The 25,897-nt window shown below is 38.3% G+C and overlaps 2 protein-coding genes across 2 annotated transcripts; both read right to left on the minus strand.

The window, feature by feature from the left end:
• Positions 1 to 8,469: 8,469 nt before the first annotated feature.
• Positions 8,470 to 14,158, minus strand: LOC118340876 (12-(S)-hydroxy-5,8,10,14-eicosatetraenoic acid receptor-like). Its single transcript, XM_035679031.1, has 3 exons — positions 13,568 to 14,158; positions 10,980 to 11,385; positions 8,470 to 10,235 (listed from the first exon to the last, which is right to left on the minus strand). The coding sequence occupies exons 1-3, from the start codon at positions 13,714 to 13,716 to the stop codon at positions 9,750 to 9,752; spliced, it is 1,041 nt and encodes a 346-aa protein (XP_035534924.1). The 5' UTR covers positions 13,717 to 14,158; the 3' UTR covers positions 8,470 to 9,749.
• Positions 14,159 to 19,594: 5,436 nt separating this feature from the next.
• Positions 19,595 to 24,443, minus strand: gpr31 (G protein-coupled receptor 31). The gene is made up of 2 exons (XM_035679032.1): positions 23,559 to 24,443; positions 19,595 to 21,984 (listed from the first exon to the last, which is right to left on the minus strand). The coding sequence occupies exons 1-2, from the start codon at positions 24,090 to 24,092 to the stop codon at positions 21,523 to 21,525; spliced, it is 996 nt and encodes a 331-aa protein (XP_035534925.1). The 5' UTR covers positions 24,093 to 24,443; the 3' UTR covers positions 19,595 to 21,522.
• Positions 24,444 to 25,897: the final 1,454 nt, after the last annotated feature.

Here is a 25,897-nt window from a genome sequence, read left to right on the forward strand (position 1 = left end):
TTACAAGCTAACTGGTAGCAAGCGTTTCCATTCAGGATACAACAACAGTCAACAGTAAATACTCTTATTATTAGGAATAAACCTGCCTCTTGCATTAACTGTCTGTGTAGCTGAATTGAGTTGGCCTACGCTGCTTTAACCTGGGTCATAATGGCGGTACTTGTAGAGCTTGATGTTTTCTGAGGCGGTCCGTTAAAGAAACGTTGCTGTAGAGGAATAAAACCAATAAAAGCTTCTCAAATCATACAGTGTCCCTTCTGTTTCCTGACTTGTACAGCCTGTTTAAACCTATACACACTGCACTATGCATATCAGTGTTGATGGGAACATTAAATAGTCCACGGCAATATCTTTTTAGCTCGCAGATCGCTTTATACCGGTTGGAGAAGGCAGCGTGGATTTAATAAATTATGAATTCTACAATTACAAAGTCAGCTTAATGTCATGGGTTTGCTAATGCAGATCAAAAGATTCTCTCTTTGTTACCCACCTGGATGCTTTGAACTTTGTATTCTCTTGCTGAATTCACAGCAGACGAGGTGAACAGGAGATCGTTTGATTAAAAATGCATTCATATGTTTGTGTTTGCCCTTTTGTGGCATGTCTGGTTTTTCGGGGGCAGGATTTTTTGGACGACCTCCTTCCTCTGATCTTTGCCTGAAGTAATGTTCCAGTCCGTGACTCATCTGTCATCACTGTGTTTGTACAGTATATCCGTGTGTTTTGATGCTACAGCATGCAAACACACACGCGCACACACACCAGGAGGAGGAGAGGGTGTTCTGTGCCAGGCCCTCCAAAGCTTGGCATCGCCATCACAAGAGTTGGGGGGTTGAAAAAGAAGCAAGAGAGGGAAGAGATCAGTCTCTTTGGAAATGGCAGAGTGCCATCTTGGATCTCTGCTGCGCTGGATCGTCTCCACGATGCAGGCTGCAGGACCTCGACCGGCTTTCGACGCCAAATCTGACCACTATTTTTGGAAAGAAGCTGGTGGAGGCTGAGATTTGGTGCAAACATTAAATAAATTAAAATGTGTCCATTTTGGTTTTAAGTAAAAAAAAAAAAAGAAATTTCACATTTTGCTCCTTTAATCTTTGTTGAGTTGGTTTTTGGTAACGGAAAAACACATTTCATCTGTACACTATAATAAACATGTGGCCAGAGAGAGATTGCGCCATACAGTATATCCATTATATTGAATGAGGATGACACCAGCTGGACTGGATCCCATTCTTTAATAAAAGGGGCAATATTGGCTCAAAATATATTCCTACGACCGCACGCACAGAGAGAAAGAAGCTGTTGTTTTTTCAGGGTATGTGGTCGTATAGAGAACAATAATAACCCAAAGTGCCCTGTGATTGGTCAGAATAAAAGTTCAACAACTCCATGTGGTTTCATTATACTTGTACTTTAAAATTTTCTGGCTTCCTTTTACCAAAGTGTTCTCAACTCTGAGAAATGGCTCAAATACTTTTTGATATGATTATTGAACAATGATCCGATAGTGTGTTTGTAGAGATTAATTTCACAGAAGATGTCACACAATTATTTAACCAAATATTAAACACTTTGAGTAATGTCTGTCCACTTTTTTTAGGCACTTTTGTATGAATGTAATCTCCTTTGTTGACTGTATTTCGTCAGGGTCAGTTAAGCCTCATATTTACACTAATATAGTTCGATCAGCAATGAGCATGTCTAGTTCATTCATTCTGAATCTCTTCTTTGTTCCAATAGCTCCTATAAAATGTGAGAGTCAGGTGTCACAGTATTGTTTCTGTATCTGTGCCAGCATTCAGGTATTGTGCCTGGACTTTTATAAACAGAAACCTGCTGCGTGTGCTTAAAAGACCAGAATAATCCGGCAAATATTTGCACACCTCTGGCCAACTGCTCTGATGGTGATCCTCAATCCAATGAGACAGAGATTTGTGCAGGAAATAGTTATAAATGTTTATTTAGGGGGAAACACTTGCTAAATCTGTACACATACAACACAGCTAACATCATTACTGTCCTTCATTTTACACAAACATTTTTATTTGCTCCCCCCATTTAACTGCAGGCCTGCTCCTGAGTCTGTCCCTGGTTAGGACACATGATTATGCTGCCATCATGTGGTTTGTCCGAGGTATGAGCACATGGCTGAAGCCCACTGAGGGAACATAAACCAGGAAACCAGAAAGGATGTGAGTTCGTACCAAATGATGTACTAATAATGCACCAATGGGGGCTGCAGACATTGAACTGTGTTGCCTTAACATTGTCTTTAAGTCTATCTGGACCTAAAATTCATAACATTCAACAAAATGTGTTAAAAATCTAAATCCATGCTGCTTTATTTCTCTTAATCAATGATAGAAAAAGGGCTTGTGTATAAGTACCCAAATTGCTCACATATTTAAATAGTTTTTTGTGTGTGTAACAGAAATCAGAGAGATTATTCTCTATCAAAAAAAAAGTAATAATAAAAAAAATGCACGGTAATAAGGGGAAGTAAGCCAATGTACACCACAGGTCTTCTTACACCAGTATCTTAATTTGATCATTAGTATAATCATTTAATTTTTTACCTGTAAGAAAATAAAACAAAAACCTTTCCAAATTAAAACGTGTTACTACTTTATTTTGAAGGGCCATACCGGAAGTTTGTTGTATGTTACCTTTTGTGCTCAAAACGTTTCCAACCTCACATTAATGCGGGTTAAAGTGCGGCTTTGTCACGTGATAAAACTTTTACATTTAGCGTTTAATTGTTTAATTGTGACGCAAAAAAAAAACCAACAACAAAACAAAACACCTGTTGTGACGCAGCTGATGATGCCCAGTAACCGTGGCAACAGTCAACTTTCCTCAACGGTGTCTCAGCTTTGCAACAACATGAACAAAGGTAAACTAACTAACTTTTAATGTTTCATAAAATGTAACTCACTGTCATTAAACTTTTAACTCTCCTGGAGGGAAACATTACAGCAGTGCTTCCCAACCTTTTTATTCTATTTAATAAACTGATATAAGTGACATTTTAGTGATTATTTTATGGACATTTCATTATATTCAAAACTGTACAATGAACCCAAACAGTGAACTGCAAGGAGTTTGTGTAAAATGAGTGATTTAGATGAATTTGGAGTAGATTTTTGTACAATGTTCTGTCTGTATTATGTATTTTTTTCATACTTTTCTGACAATTTCAGTGTTTTTTTGTCCCTGGTGCTTTCCCATTGTTCTGTCAGACAATTTACATTAACATTTATCCACAGAAGTGAACAAATAGTTGTGATTTAGGTCCACTGTGCATGTTTCTATTTTATTTTCTTACACCGCTTAAAATAAAGAAGTCCTCGCGACCCCCCATGAAGGCCCCAAACCCCCTTTTTTAGGGGGCGTGTTTCTGGCAAAATGATCTGAAATGCAAATATTAAGCTGCTACAATTTCATAAATAGTCATACAAGTATGAAAATGTGAAACAAAGGAGGAAGTGGCTAAAATGAGATTCTGGTGCTTGATGCCTTTCTGTTTAACCTAAAACATCACACACAAAAAAAACACAAAAAAAGACAAATTCTCTTCAAAAATCATTATTTTCTGGCCCTTTATGGTGAATATCACTGCCTCACTTGTATGTAGAAAAACATCCCACATTAATAAGCTTCAGTTTGATCCCAAAATGAACCTTCTATCTTGAAATAATGGGAGTAAAAGCATATGATCTACCAGAATGTTCATATGTGCTACTACTGCTGCTATTTAAAGGGAACATGAAAAGTGAACACTACGGTAGGAAAACAAACACTTTTAAATTATATTTAACACATTTATATGTTGTATATGCACTAATAGCTTGTCCAAACTAATAATAATGATGAATATTGCAAATCAGTGTGCACCTAAGTACTTAAAACAACAACAACACACTTAGATAAACACAGTAAACAACAGAAAACACAGTTTCCGAAATGTAGAAACATGTAACATTCAACCACATATCTCACAGTCTTAGCTATTGGCACTTGATTAAAACCCTACAAAGTTGACTGTTAACTGTCCATTGATCGCAACTTAACTTATATATTGACAGAAAACTCCGGTTTCTGCTGTTTGAGAAAGAACCCAATATGAGAAAACCCAGTGAGTTGAAGAAAAGGCCAGTGAAAGGAGGAGGTAGGACTGTTCAATCAGTCTAATAAAGCCTAAATATTCACAGTTCCAATTACTTTGTCCAACTTTTGAGTGTTTCAAATGCAAACAAATATAATTTCAGCCTTTTAGTTCACTCTCATTTCACTGTGACATTTTATATTAATCCACTTTTAAAAATGTTGCAGCTGTTCAGATGAAGACAAGCTCAGTGTAAAGGAAGCCGAGTGAGTATCACCGACTGATGTCTGCTGAAATACCCGTGGACAGAGCGCACCAGAGGATGTTCAGAGACTCAAACCAGTCTCCTGCACCTGTCCCTCCTACGTCTGGAGGCGGTGGGGCGGAGCACCGAGGGGACAGACGTCTGGACCCACTGACCTCTCAGGGTGAACCGATGGCGGGCAACAGTCACCCTTACTTCACTGGGCAAAACCGGCAAGCTGCTGCAAACCTGGATGCTGAAGCCATAAAGCCCGTACACCAAGTAAGTATTATAGTATAAAATATTAAATGGCAGCGCACCGTTGTTTAAAGATCTAGTGAACCCCTATGTGCGCTGCTCGAGTCCTGCGTTCTCCAGGCGGACGGGTCATTCTTGAGTGTCCCAAGGAAGGTTAAAAAGAAGACAAGTCTGGTGAAACGGGCTTTTTCTTTCCGTGCACCCGACATTGTTAACTCTGGACAATCAGGCGGCCTTGTTCTGTTGAGGCTTTTAAAAGCAAAGCTAAAGACCCATCTGTTTACTGTTGTGTACCTGAGGCCTAGTTTCTCTGTATGTTTTCCTGAGAGTCCCGAGTGTGTGTTTACTTTCCTGTTTTAGTTATTTGAAATGTTTTTAAACTGTATTTTCTATTCTATCTTTCTGTATTACACAAAAGGTCATCGAACACACCTCATTTTGTTTATTTTACCTAATAATGTTCTTACTTCTCACAGTATTCACGGTGCAGTTAAAATGGAGCGTGAACATAGAAAGAAAATAGTTTTAAACGCTGGCTTTTGGTGCTGCTCATACAAGAGGAATCAGCTGCAGAAGAATCCGAAGCAGTTATTTTTTTAACAACAATCCAGCTTCACGCATGTGTTTTCATTTAGGATGTGAAGACTACAAATAAAATGCGTAGTTTCCCTGTTTATTTTGCTGTAGGCGTGTGTGGATAATATTACAGCTGTGATAACACAGCCTGTTCTTGTGTTTACAGTAGATTCAGGTTACTGTGTAAACTGGCACATGCTTTCTCTTTGTACATAATACATTGTATATCCACAAAAAGAGTCCGCTGAACATATACGTTGTTTTTTTTGTACAAATGGTATTATTTGTAGTCCCAGAGGAGGATTTATTTTAGTTAATGATCGTGACCTTTATATAGAAATAATATTAGGGTTTTATTTGTACAATACTGTTCCAATGTTCCACTTTTAGTTCTTCTTGCCACTAGATAGCAGTAGAACATCAGGTTATTATTTCCCCTGTAAAGCCTCTGAATGTCACCGTCCTCTTTTATTGGTCAAGTTCTCACAGTCGGTCTGTTGGCAGGATCCAGATCTTCCATATGAGGTGGTTCAGAGGCAGATTGAGCAGATCCACAAAGTTCTGCAGGAGCAGAGCCGACTGTTGACTCTGCTGGGAGCAGGTCAGTGTTGAACAGCTTCTCTAAATGTTACGCAGTGGTGAGTTGCTGCAAGTGGTTTAGTGGGCTGCATGATGGGTAAAAAAGGTTTGCTAACAAAAAGGTTATTTTAAATTCAAAAGTAACAAGCTTGCTATATTAGGGAACTGTGTTGCAGTTAACCGCAATTATTGAGAGCGAGTCAGATAAAACAGGGTCATTTCTCAGCATCTTGCTTGCATGGCAGCTAAGAGGGTCTTTGCTGTTATTTGACAACAGCTAATAAATGAAACAATTTGTATACGGGAAAGTAAAGATTGACTTCGGGCAAGTAGATGTTTGAACCACTTGTCAGTACATATATTAAATGAGTCTGGACGGACATGGATGGCAACTGCAACTTGACTGCAGACGTGAATTCTAGTTTTTTTTAAGACATAGATAACAGACATAGATAGATACCAGCTGATTTTTTATTTCTCAGAAATACTTTATTGATCCCTGGGACGGGGATTGTTTGCTACAGTTGTTCCACTCACACAACGTTACCATGTACGGAGTTGCTGCAGCGGCCCGGGTTCAAATCCGACCTGCGTCCCTTTGCTGCGTGTCATCCCCACTCTTTCTGCCCCCCCTTTCCTGTCCATCTTTGGCTGTCACTATCAATAAAAAAAGAAAAAAGGCCAAAGAATAGTACTTATATACAATATCTAACACAATATACAGAATAGAAATGAAGGTAGAGGTATAGTAAAAAGTAAAAATTATAATTGAAAATAGAAATATAATAAGAGCCTAAGAGATATAATGAAATAATAATAATAATAATATAATAATAATAAACATAAGTGTAAACATTACACAGTATTGCTGACAGACATTAGATGAATAGTAATGAGTTTTTAGATTGTAAATGACAAAGAATGACATAATAATCGAGTGAATTGCGCGTTGATCCGGGTATTGCACTTAATCGACTTATTGCACATTAACAGCACCAGTTTAATGACTAATGACTCAGAGTTGTACAGTTTGATGGCCATAGGGAGGAATGACTTCCTGTGTCTCGCACTGAAAGTCCTCCTGTGTTTGACCAGTTCATTGTGGAGTGGGTGGGAGACACTGTACAGGATGGTATGAATCTTAAACAGCATCCTTTTAGTTATTTATTTCAGTTAAACTCCTTTTCATGTCCAGTGCAGCCCTTTCTCACCTTAGACTTCATCTACTCTTTTATACAGGTTCATGCCAACAGTGCAGATTAGTTTCAAGCATTTCCAGCAGGTCAGTTTAGCTTCAGCTTTCCCCCCCGAGCCCAGCAATCCAACTGGTCATGTTTTAGTCGTTTTGCATTTGCAAAAATAAATAAATTCTTGATCCACAGTTTTATAATCAGCAATCAATGTGTTTACAGTTTAGCTAATAGCATGCACAATTTGTTCTTCCAGGAAACAACAGTGTTGCTTAGTTGTTGGAATGAAGATATTCAGGTTTCCAGGATCAAGATAAAGCGCTTTATGCAATATTAGTATTTATCTGATGTAACTGAATCATCAAAAATGGAATTTACTTTGTGAATTAAATCAGGAGATCAGTGCCAACATCTGGCCCTACTCCTGTTACCACACTGAGTAGATTCAGTTGAGGAGATACCTATCATGATGATAGTTTCTCTTCCTTTCATTCCCCTTCAGACATTAAGCCATTACAGGCTTTGAGAAAGCAGACTGGGCACGCAGCCAGTCAAAGAAGGCGGCTTCAATAACACTGATGTCTAGTGTTTTTCTTTGGTTTGTTTTACTTTGTTGTCATTCTTCTTCTCTCTGTTGTTGTTGTTGCTGCTGCTAGCCTCAACTTGAGAGCCACCACCAGCCCTCCTGTTGTAACACCCACACAACCTTCCCTAGAACAAAGCCTACGCACCTCGCAATGAGGGGTTAACACGTCTATAGGCAGAGTCTCAGAAAGACAGACACAGGGAGGTTAGGGTACGTGGGAACCTGCTGCTTCAAGTGTATCAACTTTCGAAAGGGTGTAAAATGGAGGCTGCAGATTGGCTGAACATTGGCATCGTTATCAGCAAATAAACTGTGGTTTTTCACTGATATCAGCAGCCAGTCTTTATCTAGTATGTTGCGCTAGTTTTGAGCTCACTAAATGTTTTGTTGATCTTCTCAAACTCGGATATCGGAGAAATTATCACCTCTGTTTCTTCAACGCTGGCACACATTGCACGCAAACACCAACGTGCTCCATGCAGCAACACAGACAGTGTCTCACATCACAAAACACAAGACAGGCCATGTCTTTATCCTTATTTTTGCAGATTTCTTTGTTTGTATGGCAACCTGCGGCGTCTGTAGATAACAGCGGCTCATTTTAAGGTAACAAAAACACAACACCCTATTCTCAGGTGATTATACACTAATTAAAACATATATTATGTTACCTATACATGTTGGTATCTGCCAAGAGTTTCCCAATTGGTGCATCTATAGTTGTTTTTTGTAATGGTCTGGGATTAGAAGAGGAGTAAATTGGTTTCACATGTTTGCATGTCGGTGCATCTCACAGTGTGTGTATATGTCGTCTCCATCTCGTGGTTACGTTTCGCTGAGAAAAGACAACTCTCTTCTCTTCTGTATCACCTGTTTTCTGTGTATTTACAGCAGCAGTAAACAAAGATCTTCAGTCAGGATCACAATCATATACAAATAATTAAATTTTATTCATAAACAGCCCAAAATTGTATACAGTGTGAATGAGGAAAGTTTAAAACAGCCTTCCAGGTTTCTGTAGTCCACTTGGGTTTGACATTTTCGTATTGGTTGTGGAACATCATTTTTAACTTCCTAAACACAAACATGTATACAGGCTAGTTTACTCTGATTATAAAAGGGACATGAATAATGAGTTACACATCAGTTGTGGACAGGAAATGTGGACGTGGAAGACATTCATTCCAAAATCTTCAAGTAGCAGTTAAATACTGAAACGTAAATGTACATTTTTGAGTAATGTGATGGGGTTTCCAAACCCCGAGAAGAACAGGTACAACTGATTTGAGGTACTGATAATGAACACAGAGATACAGAGTTCTCTGAGTGATGAAAGAGAGCTGTGTAGCAGCTTGTTTTTTGGATTGTTTCTGTACCATACTGTGTACTTTACTGTAGTTATTGCAGGGGGCCATCATATGTAACAAAATTCACAAAAGAAATGCCCTAATACATTAAAATATATAATAATATAATACAAATATATATATATATATACATTCTACTATTGAAAGCAAGCAGATGAAAGGTATATTTACATTTAACACACTGTCCTTAAATGATTTTGCATTCTGTATTCAACTGTAGATTAGACAGCAGTCACATGAGTCGACAAATCAGACAGTTTCTCAGTTTTATACACAACCCTGTTAACACACTTAAATGCCCCTTACACCCACACTGAGGTTTGCAGTTATTTGGTTTTGGTTGAACAGTCTTCTTCACAGTACATGTACAGACTGACAGTGATACTTTCTTTTTTTGCACCTATTTTTGTCGATTTAGCAACTTTTTAAGCTTTATATGACACATTACATTCACATTGAAATACTTCTGGATAGAGGTCTCGATAGCTCCAATACAAAGTTATTTAAAACTTTGATCTGCCCTTGAATAGAAAATTAGTTTACACACAAACCAATAACATGACTGAACCTTTTGCTGGCACATTATGTGAGAAATAGTAAAAGTAAAAGTGTACTGCATTTGAATCATAATTTGGACTCTAGATAAACTGCGAGCATGTGCTGTCTTTAGTTTGACCAGTATTGCTTTACTGATATTTTCATAGAGTACCAGAGAAGCTGCAAACAAGCTGTGCAGGCGGACCAGTGGTTATGCTACTGTATCTGTGTGGCTGAGGCATAATGGTAAATAAATCACCTGTGCTCCCTCGAAGATGGTTTTAATTATAATTTAAGAAAAAAAGAATCATTTCTCTAATATCGGCAAAATAATGGGTCTATTTCCACATGTTGTAGTTGTTGTTGTTGTTGTTGTTGTGGTTGTTGTTGTTGTTGTTCCCAAGCCAAAGTCAGTATTTGCCAGCTTCTTCTGAAGAAACGTAGGGCAGAAGACGGATACGTAAGCGTCTTTAAACCCTGAGTTGCAGAAGCAGTACACCAGCGGGTCCAGCAGGCAGTCCATGTAAGACAAAACCATGAAGCTGTCGTAGACCTGAGTCGCTATGTTCTCCGACCCCGGGAATTTCTGCCTGGTGAACAGTAGCACCGCTCTGGCTATAGTGCAAGGCAGGAAGCAGATGGAGAAGACGACGACAACAGACATGACAACGCACATAGCTCTCCTCAGTTTGGTCTTTTCTCCTACCGTCTTCTTCCTCAGTCTGTTGACGATGCGCACTGTGCAGTAGACGAGGACGAAGAAGGGGATGATGATCTGGGTGAAGAAGACGATCTTAAAAAAAAAAATGAAATGACTGTTAGTGTGATGACCAGAGTTCATCATTTACAACCCCTCACTCAAAGATTATAATGACTCAAAACCAGTGTCTAGGGGATTATACTCTTCAGTCGTCTCTGTAAACCTTTACTAAAAACTCTTCATTTTGTGATCTACAAGAAGTCAGATAGTCTCAAACAACAAAACTGTATATTGTTACGATGCATGTGATTGCTATTAATCACAGAACCTTTGAAAGGTTGAAAGAATTTAAGAAGTAAAGATCATGGCTACAGCTAATGATTCTTGATTGAATATCAGTTGATCTTCTCCTTATTTTCTCAGTCTGTTAACTATTTGTATTGTTCATAAAATTATAAAAAAAATTATGAAATGTTTCCATCACAAGAGGCCAATGCCTTCACCTTTTACTATTCTATTTACTGTCATAGAAAGCTACAAAAACCGACAAATATTCACGATTGAGAGTGGATTTCGGCATTTTTGCTTGAAGACTGTGGCAAGCTGTGAGTAAGGGGAATAGGGAAATATATTTATAGGAAGTGTGTGTGTAGACTTGAGGTTGTATAAATAACTGTAATTCTTACTAGCTTTGGCAGGGTTGACTCTAATAAATTTCATGACAGTGAGAGTATAAACAATTAAAGGCATTAAAGTCTGTCTGTTTGCATTTCATAGGTATATTCTTAAATATATGTGAATACATACTAAATCAATACGATGAAACAAAGACAATACCTCTCTGAACGTGTCGGTCACATCGTGATAAAAAGTCTCAACCTCACGGCCATGGCTATTGCAGCACTCAAAGGTTTTCAGCATTGTGGGGATGGTGAGGGGCAACAAGAGGAGCCAGACGAAGATGGAGATTTGAGGAGATTTCTTCAGCATTTTGACAAAATTCCTCCTTCCGAGATGGACCACGTTGAAGTAGCGATCGATGGACAGGATGAGGAGGAAGGCGATGCTGGCTCCTCGGTTGAGAAACAGCATGAAGAGCATCATCTTACACACCATGCTGTCCTGGCTGCGCCTCTGATGGTGTTGGTAATGGTAGGCCTTGGCGGGAAGACAGGCCACCAGCAAGAAGTCAGCCACCACTATATTGAAGAGGAAGATACTTTTGTTCTTCCAGAATTTGAACCTAAAGAGGAAGCAATCGACCAAAACAGTTATTTGTTTGACTGTTACAAAGTTTATTCTGTCTCAAAAATAAACAGAAGTGCAGAGAAAACCGACCCTGTGACGCTGATACTGTCATTGCAGTTTATCTAAACATTTACAGAATATCTGCACGCCTCTAAAGTGTTTCAGTTCACTCTGCTTAATGTTTAAAATAGACTCTACTTTTGCAAAAGCCGGGAGTTGTCTATTGACAAATGCATTAGTGTAGTACATTTTATTTTTTTAGCCATTCATGAATGTCATTGGTTTTCTTTTTTACTTTATGTTTCAGTGGTGCCAGACAAAACACTGATTGTCTGCACGCCAGTTAGTATCACTCCCACATTGTGGCACATTTAACACATTTATCAGATAATCTTAACATAGCACACGGCTCGTCAGTGACTTCAACAAGGGCGTAATATTGTTGGTTCACAAGTTCTTACGGGATTTAACTGTTTCAATAAGTAAAAATTGCTATACATGTTTCACATTTTTAAAGTAGCGTCCTAAATTACCACAGCAATGTAAAATTAGGTGGGTGAATTAATTTAAACTACCCACTTTAGGAGTGCAAACAAGTTTTTAAAGATTTAGTTCAGTAGTTCAGTCTTGTTTTTCACATTATTAATATAGAAAGGTCCATTGCAGAACTGTACTGGTAATAAAAATTGATTTTGTGAACTTCTGCCAACAAAAGGTAATCTGAGTAGGTGGATTACGTCTATTTGAAACCGCCAGTTGCCACTACAAGCCAGCACATGTCTAGTTTTGTGTGTGAATTTGATAGGGTAGTGGGAAAATGTTTCCTTCAAGGAAAATTACATATCAAGGTTGTTTAGGTATGTTATTATGTTATACCTCTGGAAAAAATGTTAAAAATAGATATGCGGAATATACTGGATGTGTGTACACACATACATTTGGACTAGTTTTACCTCTGCCAAGGTGGTTATGTTTTCGGGGCCGTTTGTTGATGAAACTTGTTGGAAAGGTGAAGCATGGAGCAAAATTTTGGAGTGGATCCGATTCATTAGCATTGTGAGATAGGTCAGTTGTAATACAAACACTTACGACTGGACTATGGGCCTTGGTAAAGGTCTACGCTCTCCAAATGCCCTTCTAGTATGTATTACGATTACAAAAGCTACACTGAATGCATTAGAGTTTAGATTATGATCAGTATCTGTATTAATAATAGGGATGAGGTATAGTGATTGCTGGCTTGCTGCTGTTGTCTGCCAGGTCTCTTCACTGTTCTGGGAAACATTGCTGTTTTACCACATCCTCCAGTTCAGTGTTAGTTGCATATTTAAGGGTTGAATGAGTCATATCCAGCTTCAAAGATGGTGAATTGGGGTTCTTAAGAAATCAACAGAATAACAATCAGTGGCGAGGGCAGTTTCTTTAGTTTGATGTAAATAGTCTTTTACACCTTTTGTCAAGCCATCTGAAACATCCTTAATCCAACTTTTTGATGAGAAATGTTTTTTGTTCTTGAGTTAGATGCATGCAGAGGAAGCTTGCGACAGGGTTGGATCAGCCTTTAATCAACTTGCTCCACTGAATTCAAACATTAACCAGACCCATCTACTTCCTAATCTCTGCTACTCTTTCACTGACTTAGCAAGACCTGATAAGCTACAGTACATGCTGATTTCAATTAATTGAACTGTTTATTGCAGAAATGCGCTGTTAATAAACAGATTTTGTGAACTTTTCTAACGAAAGCGAATCCAAACAGGATGTTAATACTGCCGCTTTTTTCTTTGGCACACTGAGATGAGCATTAATTTATTAGGATATTTTCCTGTAGACAGACATGAAACTGCAGGGCTAGTACAATTGTATCAGCACACAACTTGAATTGTTCACCAATTGTAGACAGTACTAGGTTTAGGTTAAAGCACCTGAACCTGACCTCATCACCTACGTATGTTTGAATCACTCAGAGAGGTTACATGCCAGGAAATTCCCACCAGCTGATGAGTTTCACAGAGTTCCTGGCTCAGTATAACTTGATACATTGCAATATTAATAGTTTCGCCCTTGTTTGAAGGCTCTCCCCAGACTTTTTGCTGACCACCCTAATCAATTTTATGTTCGAGTGCTTTCAGAAAGTAAGGAGAAGGCAGTGACAGAAAGATTGTGTTTTCTCATACCTGAAGACGAAGATGTAGAGGACCGATAGGTTGAGAGGCAGACCCAGCACGAACTGGATAATCATCAGCCAGGAGAGGATTTCATACGTGACATCATTGGATGTTCTGCAGTGGTCAATTGTTGAATTTGTAGACATGTTGCTTTGCATAACAGTTGTGGAAGTAGTGCTGCTTCTGCAGCAGTAGGAGAAGTTGCAGTCAAAGTGGTGAAAGCAGAAGGGTTAAAGGTGTTTCCAGGCAACCATCACAAAGTTAAACCCTTCGTTTTGGAGGTGGTTGTAGCTGCCTCTGACCCAGAATCTTCTCTCCTCAGGCACTGATTCCCCTTCTCACTGTGATCCGTCAAATTCAACAGTCACCTTCTGAGAGCCTTACTGTGATTCTGGAGCTCTGTCAAGACTCGACCGGCCGTGCCAAAACATGCGGAGGACACATCGCACTGTAAACACGGCATACACTGAAAAAAGTGCAGACTGTAGAGGAGAGAAAAACACCCTGTGTCAGTGAGTCTGTCAGCCCTTTCTGTGTGAGGCTGAGACCGATCTCTCAGAGAGGAAGAATTTATACTGAGCTGGAGGTGTGGTTTAAAGAGGGGGACTTGTCTGACTGGGAAGCACTGCACAAAAGATGCTTGTTTGCTGTCCACCTCAAAACAACTTTCTGCAACCAGGCTCATGGCAGGTTGATTTAGCGGATAATACTGTGATAATAGAAGATGACATATTGTTTCTGTTATTGAAGTGTAAAGTGTCAGTTTAAGGTGTTTTGCAACTGAAAGGGGAAAATGCCTGGGAATATTCTTCAGGTATCTGTCTATTCCGAACCATCATGACTACACATAGCTTTGTGCGTGGATATGACAACAATATGAAAAGGAAAACATCAAGGAAATGTAGGAACAAGATTAATTACGTTATACTTGTAGAAAGACGATTCAATGGGTTGAAAACAGATATGCAACGAGCCTCATGAACAGAAACAACATGAAATATACTTTATGTTAGTACTGCACAAACATTTTGTATATTTTATTTATTATAATTACAAAAGCTACATTATCCATCTGGATTTCAGATAAGTAGGGGATGACAACAAAAGTAACGTTTTAACTATTTTTCAGTGGGAGTAAAAAAGACAGCAGACAGATTTCTCAATGCTCCTATGTGTTGCAAGTTTCTCTAGTTTGACGTAAATTGGCTTTTGTCAAACCATCTGTTATTTTATGCGCAAGACATACGTAGAGGAACAGTCTAACATCATCAATAAAAGCTTGAATGCATCGATTTGGATACAACTTTATTCATACACTGTAGCATGAAGACGTTTGAGATTAACTTTGACAGACAGAAATCTTCAGTCAAACAGGATGGTTGACTTATTTAAATCCAACCTTTTGGGTGAGACATTTTCTGTACTCATTAGATGCGTGCAGAAGAAGCTTGGGACAGGGTTGGATCAGCTTTTAAAAAAATGTTGTTCCACTGAAGTCAAACATTAACCCCTCTACTTCCTAATCTCTGCTCTTCTTTCAATGACAAACAATGGTAAGACCTAACAAGCAATACATACTAATGGTTTAAACTTCCATATTACCTCTCGCATCGCTGTAGAGCCACGCACCTGTTAGCTGACTTTCTTACAAGTTTGCTAACGTGACAAATATTAACCACTTTGTCCCACTTTTGTGCAAGGTGTGATGTAAAATTGCCTAAAAGAGCAATGCCACAATACTTATGCAACCGAACATGTCTAAGTGCATTTAGACATTAGTCTGTTCCAGCTCTGACCACAACCGTGCATCTTCATCCACTACAGTCATTGCAACATTGCTTTTCTCCCACAGAAATGTTAGTGTTCCTCTTTAAAATGATCCAGTTTACACCTGGAATCCGGAAAAACCCCTTTAAAGGTAAAAAAAAGATGAACAAAAACAACAGTCAAATTTACCAAGACATTGAAATAACACAAGATTGACTGTTTTAAGTGTATGCATGGAAATTACTGTGTCACAGCAGCAGAGGGAAGTACAACAACAGATGCATAGTATAGATACGAAACCTCAAAATATCATGTCGGCACTTGTTGTGCTAAGAGTAAAAAAAAAAAAAGCTGCTTTAATCTGAGAATTATAGAAGTGTGCTCTTTGATGAAACCATTTGCATTACAGAAGCACATTAGTAGCTTTGACTGTTTATTGTTCTCTTGTGTCAAAAAAGCTTCCATCTGTAAGAGAATTAAAGGACTACCAAGATGACGGCGGGACTCAAATATATTCAGTTTTCTGCTGTTTATTGGTGAAATTATTGAATCACAGCATCATGGAAATAAATAATTAAGAATTGATGTCTTTGTTTTATACTGTATTTTATGAGTTTGATCTTAATGGTTTTAACAACAGCTTAATTGTTTTAAATGTGATCTTTTGCGTACAACTCACCCAGCCCTAATAATGAAAGTTTTTTTTTAAATAATTTGTAAAATCAGAAGTTATGATGCCACCAACATCTGTCCAAAAGTTCATCCTGTGCATTTAGTTATATAGAAAAGTATTGTTTACATCCATATCCTAGGGTGGAAAATGCTTTACATAATGCTCCCAATATTACACTCTAACTTGAGCAAACTGTGCTTGTGCAACTGGTGTGGCAGAACCATGCAGACTGCGCTTCCTTGCGTGACGTAGGTGCATAACGTGCATACACAGCAGCCCTATCTCGGTTCAGATAAAATGCTAAGAAGAGCTTATCTTTTCTTAAATTTAAGAAACTATCCTCCAACATACCCTGACTTTATTTCTGCCTGCGGGACTGCCTGCACACATTTTTTTTGTCTTAGTAGTAAGCCACTGACAGGTTTTGTTACAACATGGACATTTTGCTTATACTTTAGTACCTTTTTTAAAGCACCAGTAATGATGACGATGGTATACAGACACTCAGTTGTTTACTTTGTCCGCACTTAGAGTAAGGTGCTCCAGGAGAGATGTCTCTTAAATTTATTGTAATCGGTATCTGTGGAAATGCCAAGGAGCATTTCTGGGCCATGGTTTGGACGGTTTCCTCCCACACACAAACCCAGCTCTACGAAATTAAACATCTTATTTCACAATCTAATCTGCTTCTCTCTCCTACTCTCTCTTTATCTCTGTCTCAGTCTCTCTCGAAGGGCTGATGTTTCCTGCCTGTGTGCCTTTACGGTGGATTGGCTTGCAGTCTGCGCCGACTGTCATGAACTCTGAGAAGGTACTTTATGAAGACCCCTTTAAACTAATGAAGTCTAGGTCACGCAACTGTCTGCATTTTACCGAAAACAGTTCCCATCGATGATGCTTGGTGCTCAAACTCCGTCAGTTTCTTTCTATGTGAGGATTAAAACCATATTATCATCACTATCTTGTTGCTGTTGTTTACATTCCCCCAGATGCAAATTCAAAAGATGCACAACTGAGTTTTCCTGTAAATGTACGTATATATGTATATAAATAACCATATATATTGATTTATTCTATTTTCTATTGTGTTGTATATACATTTTCTTAATTGATTTTTTGATTCCTTGAAAATAGATTGAAAAGAAAGTTAGGTCCATGTCGTTTGTACCAATCTTGGTAGATAAACAACCAGTTTTAAGCCCATTTTCTCAACTCAACTCAACTTTATTTATATCACATCTTTCATACAAACATGTAGCCCAAAGTGCTTAACATGAAACAACGCATTAAAACAACATCAACCACCATGACTAAAAATTTTGCAGGGCAAAAAAAATTAATACAATAAAAACAGTAAAATGTAAAACATCATAAAAATATCAAAATAAAATAAATAAAAACCAAAACCAAACCAAAAAAACGGATTAAAAAGATTTTTAATTCTATATAATAAATCCAATGACCTTTGAGTCAAATTCTATTGTTGTGAATACGATGTGTTTTGTTTACATTTTTATACATATTTTAAAAATATATAATGTTATAATATATTTAAAGCTCCATTAATCAGTATATTTATATTAACAATGAATCAAATGTCTAATGTAATATGGAATTCTTTTATCAACCTTTACATTTATTTTACACCACATTTACTCTCACTGATGTTTATCAAACCTGTTTCCAGAAGCATAGAGCTGTTTTCAACAGACTTGCTGTAAATAAAGCCACTGAAGCCTCTCTGCCCACCACCAAACAGCAGACAGGGTTTATCTTAGGAGTCAGAATAGTTTCCAGGGAGTTGGTGAAGACAAAACCAGAAGGTGATAATATGCCAGGGTCGGGTGTCCATCAGCTTGTTTTGCAGTTCTTTGTGGAAACTGGTGCAGATGTCAATGATTTAATCAAGTAATGAAACTTTAAGAAAGTCCTGTCTTTTTAAGATTAACGTCTAAATGAATGTTTCTTTTTCTCCAGAACAAACCAAAATCTTAAAAGGTTTTTTCTTTCTCACGCTTTATAGTCATGGATAACATAAAAAATAAGTATAAAAAAGTATAAAAAGTAAAATGTTGTATCACTCCCCACACTCGACACAATGGGAATCATGTTGAAAAATGTTTGTTTTGTAAGTGCTGTTTTCTGGCAGCTTCAGTATTGTTAACAGTACCAGCCTTCATAATTATATTTCCCCAGTAATTCCCATAACTAGTCTTAATTGCCTCTGTGCACGGTCCACACTGCAGTGCGTATATTTTTCTGCACGCGGATCCCGGCAAAAACAGATCGTCACGATGTAGTGAAAACTTCAGCAAATATGACAAAATATTATTTTCTACAAAAATGACCTACTGCAGCTTTAAAAGACAGAATCCAGGCTTTTATTTTGGTGCGAGCTGCAGCAGTTCAGTAATGCTGCCGTCCAGCCATGCTCATACATGCTGTGTGGACCAGACTGTATTAGGTCTTTTTACCCCTCCTCACACGCTTCCTCTTATTTTTTCCATCTCTTGGGTTTGTGCGTGCGCCCACAGCACCCATTTCTCCCAGTGTCATCCCATCCATCAGCTCAAAGGAGGCCTGAACATCATCCTGTCTTTACATGCCCCAACCAGGGTAAGAACTACACCTACTTCTGTATTTACACTGACAAACCAGCTGATCTTATCTGACCTATAGATTTCATATTAGCATGTTGAGTCCTGTTATGTGTAGGATTGGAAAAGTTCACATTTCTAAGACTGCAACTGGCAAACCGAGGTCATTGCTCCACAGATTGTGACTTTTTTTTTTAACGCTGTTATCAAATACAGTACATCGGTGCTTTTAAGTAGCAGTGTGAATTCTCAATTTGAGCCATTTCAAAAGGTTTTTGCGTTCCTGTGCTATCATAAAGACCCAGTTAGAGACAGCAGGTCATCAGATTCAACTAATCTGCAAGGAAATTAATGAAATTACATTATGTGCTTATTTGACACAACAGATGAACTTTTACATCCAGACTATTAAACGTGTTTGTATTAGAGCCAAAAGACCAATTAAAGTTCAATAATAGAATTGATATTTTTCAGACCAACTACATGTAAGTCCCGACCCTTCACTTTTCCTTCACAATCTCATTTCAGATTAGTTTGTATAAGCAGAGACAAAACAGAAGTTAGTCATCATGATTAGACAGATAAATAAGCCTACTTTTGAGCTAATGTTTAGCTTCCTTTCTTTCTCGACCCTTTGTGATTGGTATTAAGCTCTGCATGCTGGGATTTTGCATTTACTAGTTTCGCTTTTAAACTGAAGTCAGCTGCTTGTTTTTGCTTTCCCTCCTCCTCCTGCTAATGGAGCTCTTCAGACACAATAGAGCCAGCAATCAAAGTCACACCCACCCTCTTTATCCCAGGACAGAAATTTCAGGATTGCTCAAGGGCATGTTGACTCATCACGGGAATGTGAGTGTGTGACAGCGGCTCTCCGATCAGCTGAGTTAATGTTGTTGGATACCAAGCTTCGAATGCTTTCAAACAGTTGAGTGAATTTTCAGAAAGTTTGTTTTAAAGCAACATGAATGAATGAGGAATGAGCAGTCAGCAGAAATGTACTCAAAGATAAAAAATATATTTACACATTCACACATTGCAGAAGTAGTAAAAACACGAAGCCAATATTGAATGCCACCAGTAAAACAGATTCTCTAGATGTGATCCCTGGTCAAGTATACATTTATGTTAACAATAAAACAACAATATCATGACAACCTTATACACACTTTTCACATTATCATGTGTTGAGGGTCTGATATCTATTGAAGCATTTATTGGGACGCTTATTATAACAAAGTAAAAAACAAAGAAATATGTTCAGATCACAGTTACAGGAAGTCCCATTATGTAAATGTCAATGTATAACTAATGGTTAAGAATTCAGAAGACGTTTGCACCCATAATTCATATAAACCTACTTGTAATTGCGCTGATTGGTACATTTACAGACGTAAACGTTATACTTGGATACAAAAAATGTTAACATGCTGCTCCGCTCAGGTCAAATCTACACACCTAACTGACACAGTACAAAAAAACACAACTGCAGGATGTTAAAACAAAGACTCGTGTTCCTGTTTACTTGGTAAATATTCGTACACTATGAACACAATAACCCTCTTTATGTGTGACTCTGAGGTAAGTACACGTCAGTCTTGTTTTAACATTAATAAATTATCGTACTACAAAGCTGTAGAGCAGATTTTAATTACATTACATTATTGTTTTTTATAAACTTCAACATGTAAAATTCAACCATGGACCAGACAGTTGGGCGTAATTCTTCACATAACAAATGTTTCATTGTGTTGTTGCAATGTTTCCCCATTTCTGCTGTGACAAATGCAAAAAAAATGACATATTCTGTGATACACGATGATGCATTTTTAACATCAAATTAAACAGAGACTGAACAGACTCCACCTGGTTCAATAATTAAGTGAGTAAGCCATGTATTTATAGCCAGACAGTGAACAACAGGCATACCCTAACTGGCTGTATTAGTACTAATGATATCATCATGGTGAGTGAGACCATCCAGGTGATTCACACAGTACAGGTACGATGAGGTTTTTGTGAAGGTCTGGGTCAAGTATAGTTTTGTCTGTTTCTGCTATGGCATGATTCATGATTTATATTGTAAGGGACTTTTTGTCAGGATGTGACATTTTTGCGATGCATCACATCAGTTTTCTGTAATATTATCAAAAATTTACTCAGAAAAAAAGTACCCTGGACTGAAACTATGTACAGTTGAATCACACCATTGCCTCTCCACATACTGGATGAACAGTTATACAGTTTAATAATAAATCAGCATTAAATCATCAGCTTCCTGTATGGGCCTTTAGGATTAAGTCTTATGTAACAGGGGACTGACTGTGGCCTAATATGCATCTATTTTGGGGTCAGTTACATGCACACCCCTGCTGAAACCATGTTAGTGAATACTGTCTATAATTGAATCACATGTCTACCCCCATCTACAGCTTCATAGAGAATGTATTTGACAAGATTTAAACACTTTCGATTGACATGGTTATATTAGACACTAATGCCTGTTTGACTTTGAAAGCTTACATAAAGGCTGTGTGAGATTGGTCTGATTAGACAGATAAGATTCTTGTTCTTTTTTGGCTTCTGACACTTGAAAGAAATTTTTCATGGCCACAACTCATCTTGCTGTCCAAGAAAAATATAAAAGCAGATGTGCATACTTTAGCTGAGGGGCATTCCCTTTAAAAAAGCTCTTATAAAACCATAACTATCCCTCCTATTTACACAGGTACCTCTCTATATATTTCTATTTAACAATCAATAGAAAATAGAAACTTAAATAATTACAGCACGTCTTGTCTTCATGGTGCACTTTGCCTTTACAGTCCTTTTCCCTAAAGAAGGTACATTTATGGGACACACTGTCAGTCTCTGCTGTGTCAGCACACTGTAGCCATCAGTAGCCATCCAGCATCTGTTTTCCATGAATTTCAAATGACATTATTGCGTGTGGGATGCGATTTGTTGTCGGTTGAGCTGTCTAATGGCACTTGTTGGTTTTTCAGTATGAATGGGAAGTAGGTGGAGAGATAAAGAGCTTTGAACTTGGTGCTACAGAAGCAGTAGATCAGCGGATCCAGGAGACAGTCCACGTAGGAGAGGACCATGAGACCGTCGAAGGCCACAGCTGCTTTATCCTGGTAGAACTCATTCGCCTCTTGTACCCGGGTGATCAGCAGAATCATCCTGGCTATGGCGCAGGGGAGGAAGCAGAAGGAGAACACCACCATGACGGAGGTCACCAGAAAGACCGCCCTCCTCAGCTTGGTCGTATCCCCAACTGTTTTCTTCCTGAGCCGGTTGACGATGCACACTGTGCAGTAGACCAGGATGACGAAGGGGATGATGATCTGGGTAAAGAAGACCGCTTCTCGCAAACTGTCCACCACATCCTTAAATCAGAAAAAGGCTAAATTTAATTTTCATATACAACAACAACAAGTTATTGATTGGTTGACTATAGTGTCCCTACAAAGTATATATCAGGACTGTACTGGTCAGCAGTTTTACAACTCTTCTAAATTATTGCGCAAGTCAGAGGTGGAGGAAGTGCTCAGATACTTTACTATGGAAAATACTCTGTTAGAAGTCCTGCATTCAAACTCTCCCTTAACCAAAAGTACAGAAGTATTAGCAGTAAAATGTATTTAAAGTAAAAGTACTCGTTTTGCAAGAAAAATGTCCCCTATATTTATAATCTGATAATAATGACATTATCAGATTAAGTCTGATGCACCAAAGCACAAGTCGCGTGTCACTGTTGTAGCTAGTCGAGGTGGAGTTAGTTTGAATATCCTGACATATAGCATAAAAGTATATAGGTAGTTTAATCCTATGGTTTCCAACCTAAAGGTCAGGACCATTCCAGCTGCTCACAAGATAAACTTGAGGGGTTATGAGATGATTAATTGGTTAGGAGAGAAGAAAAAACTAAAATAGTTTTTCATTTTTTTGGGACTTTTCTTGGAGGGGATTTCACTCTTTGGTGGAACTGATAACAACTCATAGACATCTGAAGTGTGACAAAGGGCCTCGAGTACATACTATGTTTTTGTAAAGGTTCGCAAACCAAAAAGGTTGTTACAGTATGTATTCGTATGTGAAATCTTAATCTGTTAAGTAACTATGACTAATAAAGGTAGTAATGTTTCTCTGTGAAATGTTTTGCAGTAGAAGTAAAATAAAAGGGAAAGTATACTTCAGAAATGTAATTCTACTACACTACTAAAATAGATCTACTTCACTTTATCACTGCTTAAGTAGCCAAAGGTATTTACCCTTCACTCTAAAAGTTACTTATCAGTGAAACTAATCTAACCACAAATTAAACTGCATAAAATAAACAAGTTCAAACACAACCTGTTTAGTAGGTGGCCATGGTATAAACACAATTATGCACTCTGAGGTTTCCTGATCTAAAAAATAATAAACATGCTTCCTTCTTCTCCACTGTTATCTGGTGATGAGGCGCCCTGTAGTGCGTCGAATCTTATATACCGTGAGGTGTAATACACAGTGAATAACACACAGGTTTCATGCAGTGTGATGTGTCAATGCAAAAATAGCTCTGGAGATGAGATAAACTCAGAGGACGCCATGTACTCACATTCTTTATTTCTGATAAGGCCTCTCATCCCCTTAATCACAGATATTCAGTTATTTTGTAATTTTTGAAATCCTTATTCTCTGCGTGAACTGATTATTGCATAAATAATAGATGACACAGGTTTTAATGTCAGTAGTGACATCACATTTTGCTCACTCAGCACTGTGTTGTCACATGGTCATAACTGACAGAAGTTCCCGCTGAATCATTTGTTGCTTAAGTGCTCTGTGATTTCTTATGATTTGACTCATCTCATGTACTATCCCAGATTTCTGGGACCAATGTTTAAACACCAAAACTCTAAAGAGAGATGCATAGTGACATTTTACAGAAATTGCACATTCAGCATGAGAAAATTACCTTAACCAAGGTATCGTCTTTGGTCGTCTTGTGGCTGTTGCAGCAATCGAAGTTCTTGAGCATGGTGGGAATGGTGAGGGGCAGAAGAAGCAGCCAGATGACGATAGAGATCTGAGGAGATTTCTTTAGAACCCTTAGGAGATTCTTTCGACCAGGGTGTACCACGTTGAAATATCGATCAATGGAAGTCACCGTGAGGAAGGCAATGCTGGCACCTCGGTTTAAAAACAACATGAAGAGCATAGCTTTGCAAACGGTGTTGTCCTCACTCCTCCTCTCTCCATTGATGAAGTTGTGTGCCTTAATGGGCAAACAGAAGAGCAGGAGGATGTCTGCCAGCACCAGGTTGAACAGGAAGATGTTATTGGTGTTGGATTTCCAGAATTTCAGCTTGAATATGAAGAGGTGGAGGACAGATGCATTCAGAGGCAAAGCCAAGATGAAAATCACAATCATGACAGCTGCATAGAACTTATACAGTGTCTTGTTTGTGGCTTCACAGTCCTCAATAAGTTGGAAAGTAGAGTTAGACATTTTAACAGTGAGATGCTTGTCCTAATCTAATATAGAAACCACTTCACACACAAAGTCTACACCTACAAACAACAACAAAGAAATCCTGCCAAACAAGTTTCTTCAGTGTCTTCAGTTGTAATCCTCTTTTAGGTTTTAAATTCTTCTTTCAGTCCTATTGTGAGTTTCTGGTTTCCAGAGTTATTCAGGCTTTAGGTCCAGTTCTGTGAGAGTAAGTTCCAGGTCTGGAAGTAGTTCCCTCTGTGTGCAGAACAAATGGTACACAGCTCCTTTGAGTTTGCTTTGCTGTTCAGCTTCGAACTCATAGCTCCGCCTCGTAGCTGAGGAGGTGAGTCACCAGCTGCTTTTCCACTGTGGGACCAATGGGGCTTCACAAGAGACAAAAGCAGCCTGTAACATTAAAATTACAAATAGTCCAAGCTCCTTTTGTTAAGAGGAAACTAGGACTGGTTAATTATCAAACTTAGCACCAAGTTGCAAAAGTTTATTTTGAGATGAATGCTGTGAATGCCATGCTAAGCCCTGACAGGCTCCTGTGTGACAAGATAGAACAGTCAGATACTGATCAGCACATGCTGATATGACTTTTGACAGTCAGCCAGCCAAATGAGAAAAATGTTTTCATCGTCTTGCAAAGCAAACTGCTTTTTCCTGGCACAAACTGTGAGAATTAGGTGCTTTTGCTGTTCTGAGGGTTCAGTAAATCCCAGAGGCTACTGAATGACATACAGCTTTAGTGTCACAACTGCACAACACTGCTTTAAAACTGCAAGTCTCTTTAGCAGCTAAAAATGCTAAAAATGGACACTGAAGAGAAGAATTTGCAGATGTGGATCCCTGGGAATTGGTGAAAGATTTACATTTAGGCACGAGGAGATGGACATAGTGCTGCTGTCAAAGTTTTCTACTATGTAAGGACAAGTAAATGCGTTTGCAAGGAATGTTGCGTCCTAAGGGAGGAGGAGTAGGAGGAGGAGAGGGGGTTAACCCAAGGCCTCACATTCAACTCTACATGCTTCGAACTCCTTCTCTACTTCAGCTACAAGTCCAGACAAGGGTTTTACTCAAGATTAGACTTTCTTCTGGAACATGTTTTAGAGACATGGAGAGGATGTGACCTCTCTTACCAGATCTTTAAAGGTGCTTTAACACAAGACTAGTTACTCAACACAGTTACCTGTATGTTAAATCTTTGCCTCTGTTCTGTTGCTTCATTGCTTAAAAAGGATTTATACATAAGTTGACTTTGATCTGGGAGCTAGGAGTGACAAGAATACTTGATTTAATCTATCTTGGGAACCTTTTTTCTGTGTTTGTCGTCCCTCTTCACTTTTTAAAACTGATCCTTGACCTCCCTACTCCTTCCACAGACAATGGTTTAACTGTATATCAGGTTACTCAGTCAACCATTCAGGGGATCAAGGAGCAGTCATGGTGTAATTAAAGCCCAGTAGTCCGGCCCTCTGTAGCTACTGCACAGCTAATCTTTAACTACCTGCAGGATTTTTTTGACTAGGACAGTTTCATTTTGTATCTTAACACTCAGTGTCACAGATGAGGACAGAAATAATACAAAATAGTACAGGTTGTTCCAAATTGAGCAAATCACAGCTCATTCTCATTTATATTCAAATAAAATGACTAAAATAGTAAATTGCACAATAAAAGGTTAATCATCTGTGAATATATCGCTGTGGTACTGCCGTCTAGTTTTGTTATTTTAGATTTAATATTAGGCAAAGTTGGCTCGTAACACATCAAATACCTAGATGATTAGTTTCATGTTGCTGCATTAGATGGTATTT

The sequence above is a fragment of the Morone saxatilis genome, unplaced genomic scaffold (genome assembly GCF_004916995.1).
Source record: "Morone saxatilis isolate NCDOM2014 unplaced genomic scaffold, NCSU_SB_2.0 Contig7, whole genome shotgun sequence".
Lineage (NCBI taxonomy): Eukaryota > Metazoa > Chordata > Actinopteri > Moronidae > Morone > Morone saxatilis.

Excerpts from the sequence above, each read along its gene's own strand:
- LOC118340876 (XM_035679031.1), bottom strand. The coding sequence starts at position 13,716 with ATGCAAAGCAACATGTCTACAAATTCAACAATTGACCACTGCAGAACA. Across the intron at positions 11,386-13,567 it reads CTCTACATCTTCGTCTTCAG|GTTCAAATTCTGGAAGAACA; the intron begins GTATGAGAAAAC and ends CTTCCTCTTTAG. Across the intron at positions 10,236-10,979 it reads TGACCGACACGTTCAGAGAG|ATCGTCTTCTTCACCCAGAT; the intron begins GTATTGTCTTTG and ends TTTTTTTTTAAG.
- gpr31 (XM_035679032.1), bottom strand. The coding sequence starts at position 24,092 with ATGTCTAACTCTACTTTCCAACTTATTGAGGACTGTGAAGCCACAAAC. Across the intron at positions 21,985-23,558 it reads AAGACGATACCTTGGTTAAG|GATGTGGTGGACAGTTTGCG; the intron begins GTAATTTTCTCA and ends TTCTGATTTAAG.